This window comes from Corylus avellana, chromosome 4, assembly GCF_965113065.1.
Source record: "Corylus avellana chromosome 4, dhCorAvel1.hap1.2, whole genome shotgun sequence".
In the NCBI taxonomy this organism is placed as follows: domain Eukaryota; kingdom Viridiplantae; phylum Streptophyta; class Magnoliopsida; order Fagales; family Betulaceae; genus Corylus; species Corylus avellana.
Window position 1 is genome coordinate 31,512,335 of NC_142493.1, and position 3,563 is coordinate 31,515,897.

General features: G+C 40.5%; 1 protein-coding gene across 1 annotated transcript; it reads left to right on the forward strand.

The window, feature by feature from the left end:
• Positions 1 to 918: 918 nt before the first annotated feature.
• Positions 919 to 3,250, forward strand: LOC132179443 (uncharacterized). The gene has a single exon (XM_059592173.2). It carries the CDS (start codon positions 1,392 to 1,394, stop codon positions 2,988 to 2,990), a length of 1,599 nt encoding a protein of 532 aa, XP_059448156.2. The 5' UTR covers positions 919 to 1,391; the 3' UTR covers positions 2,991 to 3,250.
• The last annotated feature ends 313 nt before the right edge of the window (positions 3,251 to 3,563 follow it).

The window sequence follows — 3,563 nt, forward strand, 5'->3', positions numbered from 1 at the left end:
CAGAGCTGCATACAAACGGTTGAACCGAATTGCAAAAAGCTTGTAAAAGTTGTCCTCTCGCAAGTGGCAGAGGCCGGGGGGATACAGAGGGGTGGCCCTGTGCCCTGTGGGTGCAATCTTTATCCTTTAGGATGTCCAAGAAGCTACGGAAATTAAAGTGAATAACACGACATTTTTTGTAAGTTTTACGAACTGCAAAATGTACTTGACCCTCAACATTGAAACAAAACAAGAAAAAATAAATAAATAATAATAATAACTAATATCAGAAATGCACATTTTAACAAGCAAATTGGTACAATATATGCTTGGCTTTAAGTCATAGGGCTGCAAACAGCTCAATCAGCTCGGAAGTCAGAAGTCCATTTTCAGCTATGGCTTCATTCATGTTTTTTCTATATCTGTATTGATCATAATATTTGAAGGAAAAATAGGGAATTTGTTAATACCCACATCCAAATATGCGAATAATTATCAATTGATGATGTAGATTTTTTTTTTTTTTTTATTTTAAAAAAAAAATGAATTTGTTGTTGAGTTGGCAGGGTTTAAAGAAGAAAGAATGTAAACAGGAAATTAGGAAAATAAAAATAAAAATCCGGCAGCATCTCTGTAAAAAAATATCCTTTTGAATGGGGGACCAAATTAAAGCGAGGAAGCTGAAAAACAATAACGGTTGGAGGAGTCTGAGCCTTGTGCTTGTGTGAGCTTGCGAGCAAGACAAAGTTAAGGCATAGTTTGGATGTTTCAGTTTCAGTTTGCCATATCAAGTAGTCCTCACTCCTTGGGATCTACCAAACACCCACCAATCCTGACCGTCCAATACATCAGGCGAAACGTTCTCAACCGAGTACACGTGCTGCCTCTCTTTTATTCCTTCTTTTAGTCTTTTGCTTCCATGCATGGAATTCTCCTCCAACTACAACACCAACAAGAGAGAGAAATCAAAGAGAGAGAGAGAGAGTCATGGCTTTGCTTTGATTGTTGTTGATAGACCTGTTCGTCGCCACCATTAGTGACCCATTTCTTCACAATTTTGAATTTTCTTGTCAAGCCTATTGAATTTTGAACATTCAGGAGGCATGGAAAAATGGAATTTAAAGGGACACTTTTTGTGGGTCGGATCTCGTACTTCAACAAACTGTCACATCTGAGTCCTTTTTGATTCTTTGCTTATCGCCTCTGGTGAAAAAGCAAGAAACTTCGTGATCTGTGGCTCAACTGCTCGATCTAGGTATGCTTCTCACTTCCTCTGCTTTTTCACCATTTTTGGTGTGCTTGGTGGGGCAAGATCATGGAATGTAGCCTTGTTGCGGATTCGAGGTAAGACTTGGCTCCCCTCTTCTGTTTTGTTTCCTGGGTTGGTTTTGAGTTGCCAGATAGATTCATCCATGGAAGAAAAGAAAAACAAGAAGTTTGTGTGCAAGTTTTGCAACAAGAGGTACCCATGTGGGAAGGCCTTGGGTGGTCACATCAGGACCCACATGAATCAAAATTCTGCTCAAGTGGAACAAGAAGCACAAGTTAATGCTAATGTAGTGAGGTTTCCATCTGTGGATGGTGGAATCAGGAGCAAGAAAGATTCAGGGTCTGAAGCTGCTGCTTGGAATTCCGTTTATGGTCTTAGAGAGAACCCAAAGAAAACATGGAGGATTTCGGATTCAGGTGATTGTTTACTGCAGGAAAGGGTTTGTAAAGAATGTGGCAAAGGCTTTCAATCATTGAAAGCTCTCTGTGGTCACATGGCTTGTCACTCCGACAAGGAAAAGCTAATTAGTAAATTTGAGGAGAAACCAGTCATGATGGATAGTCACTCAGTTAACGAGACATCGGCTCAGAGGCAGCTTAGGAGATCGAAAAGAACGAGATACCAGACTCTTGATGTTTTCTCTTCTGCTAATACTCTGCCAAATGGTTCTTCATCGGTCTCGGAGATTGAACAAGAACAAGAAGAGGGGGCTATGTGTTTGATGATGTTGTCTAGGGATTCTGGTCATAGAGGTGGTTTGAACTCGGTGGCGGATTCTTCGGATAACGATTCAGTGGTTTTAGAGCCCATGACTATGAAAAATGGTAGGAATTATGTGTCTAATACCAATGAGTTTGTAAAGCTGAAGAGGCAAAGAGACAAGAAGCTGAAAACTGCTGTGACGAGTCTTTCTGATAATTCTGATTCTGGGTGTTTTAGGAATGAAACCAATAAGGCTGAAGGAGATGTTTCTGTTGATGGGTCTTTTACGGGTGATGGATTTAAGAAGCCTAAAGTGGAATATGGATCTGGAATTGGGGGCTTTGATGCTGAATTGGGTGAAAGTTCAAACAGGTTCAAGTATGTGGTATCTGAACTAGGGAAGGAATTGATCATAAATGCAGGATATGATCATGTGGGTAGAGCTTTGATGGAGTATGATTCAGGAATGAGAGCTAAAAATGATTCTTACAGTCGTGAATTTTTAGAGGGCTCCAACACGAAGATAAAAATTAGTGCTTCTTCCAATATTGAGAGCTGCAAGAATGCTCAGAAGAGAAGCAAATATGAGTGCTCGAATTGTAAAATGTGCTTCCAATCTCATCGGGCTCTGGGTGGGCACAGAGCCAGCCATACAAAGAGTATTCGCTGCTGTGAGTCAATGTATGAGAGTGGCGAAAACAACATCCACACAGATTCCCTTCCTGTTACAAAGCCTTATGGAAAAGCTGTCAAGTCTTGCAGCGTCAAAACCTCAATTAATCAGAGCATCTCTGCTCATTCTGAGAAAAAATTGGGACCAAAGAAAAGCAAGGGGCATGAATGCCCAATCTGCTTCAGAGTTTTCCGGTCGGGCCAAGCTTTAGGTGGTCACAAGAGGTCCCATTTCTTTGGAGGTTCTGAAGAAACAACTGTTGTAATCAAGCAAGAGCTCCCTGAATTTCCTGGTCTAATTGATCTTAATCTTCCTGCTCCTATGGAGGAAGAGGCAAATGGGCATGCCGAGTTCATGCCATGTTAGGTTGCAAGCAGCCACAAGCATGACTTGCTGCTGGTGGTTAATTTTGAAATTTTTGGTCATACTTCTATGAAGATGCAAGGACATACAGACAAGTCGGCCATTTTTTCTTTTTCTTTTTTCGTTTTGCTTCAGATTCAGGGATGTTCAGTGGAGGTAAATGTTCCACTGCTGCTTCTGGCACTATAAGCAGTTTTTCTTGCACTTGGAAGTTCTTCATTTTGAGCTCATCCATCTATGTCATTGCAAAATCAAATTCTAATGAAGTTTATCTAATCAAATCCACTTCCATGCCTTGCAAAAATCTATGCACAATTTTTCTCCATTGACCTTGAATAATGTGATATTTGATGGAGTGGGGGGGTTGAGGCAGGTCTTGCTTTCAAATCTTTCCTATAAAAAGCCACTAGCATCCATCCCCAGTACATATGATTGCTTGAACTAAACTCACTGTTGAAAGACTTTTTCTTAAGTAAAAAAGAGCATCAAGGACCACCTGCTTTTGAGGGTGGGAGGGAAGTTTCCTTTTCCTATGTATTCACATTAATAGTACTCTGTTATTTTTTTTGTAAAGTG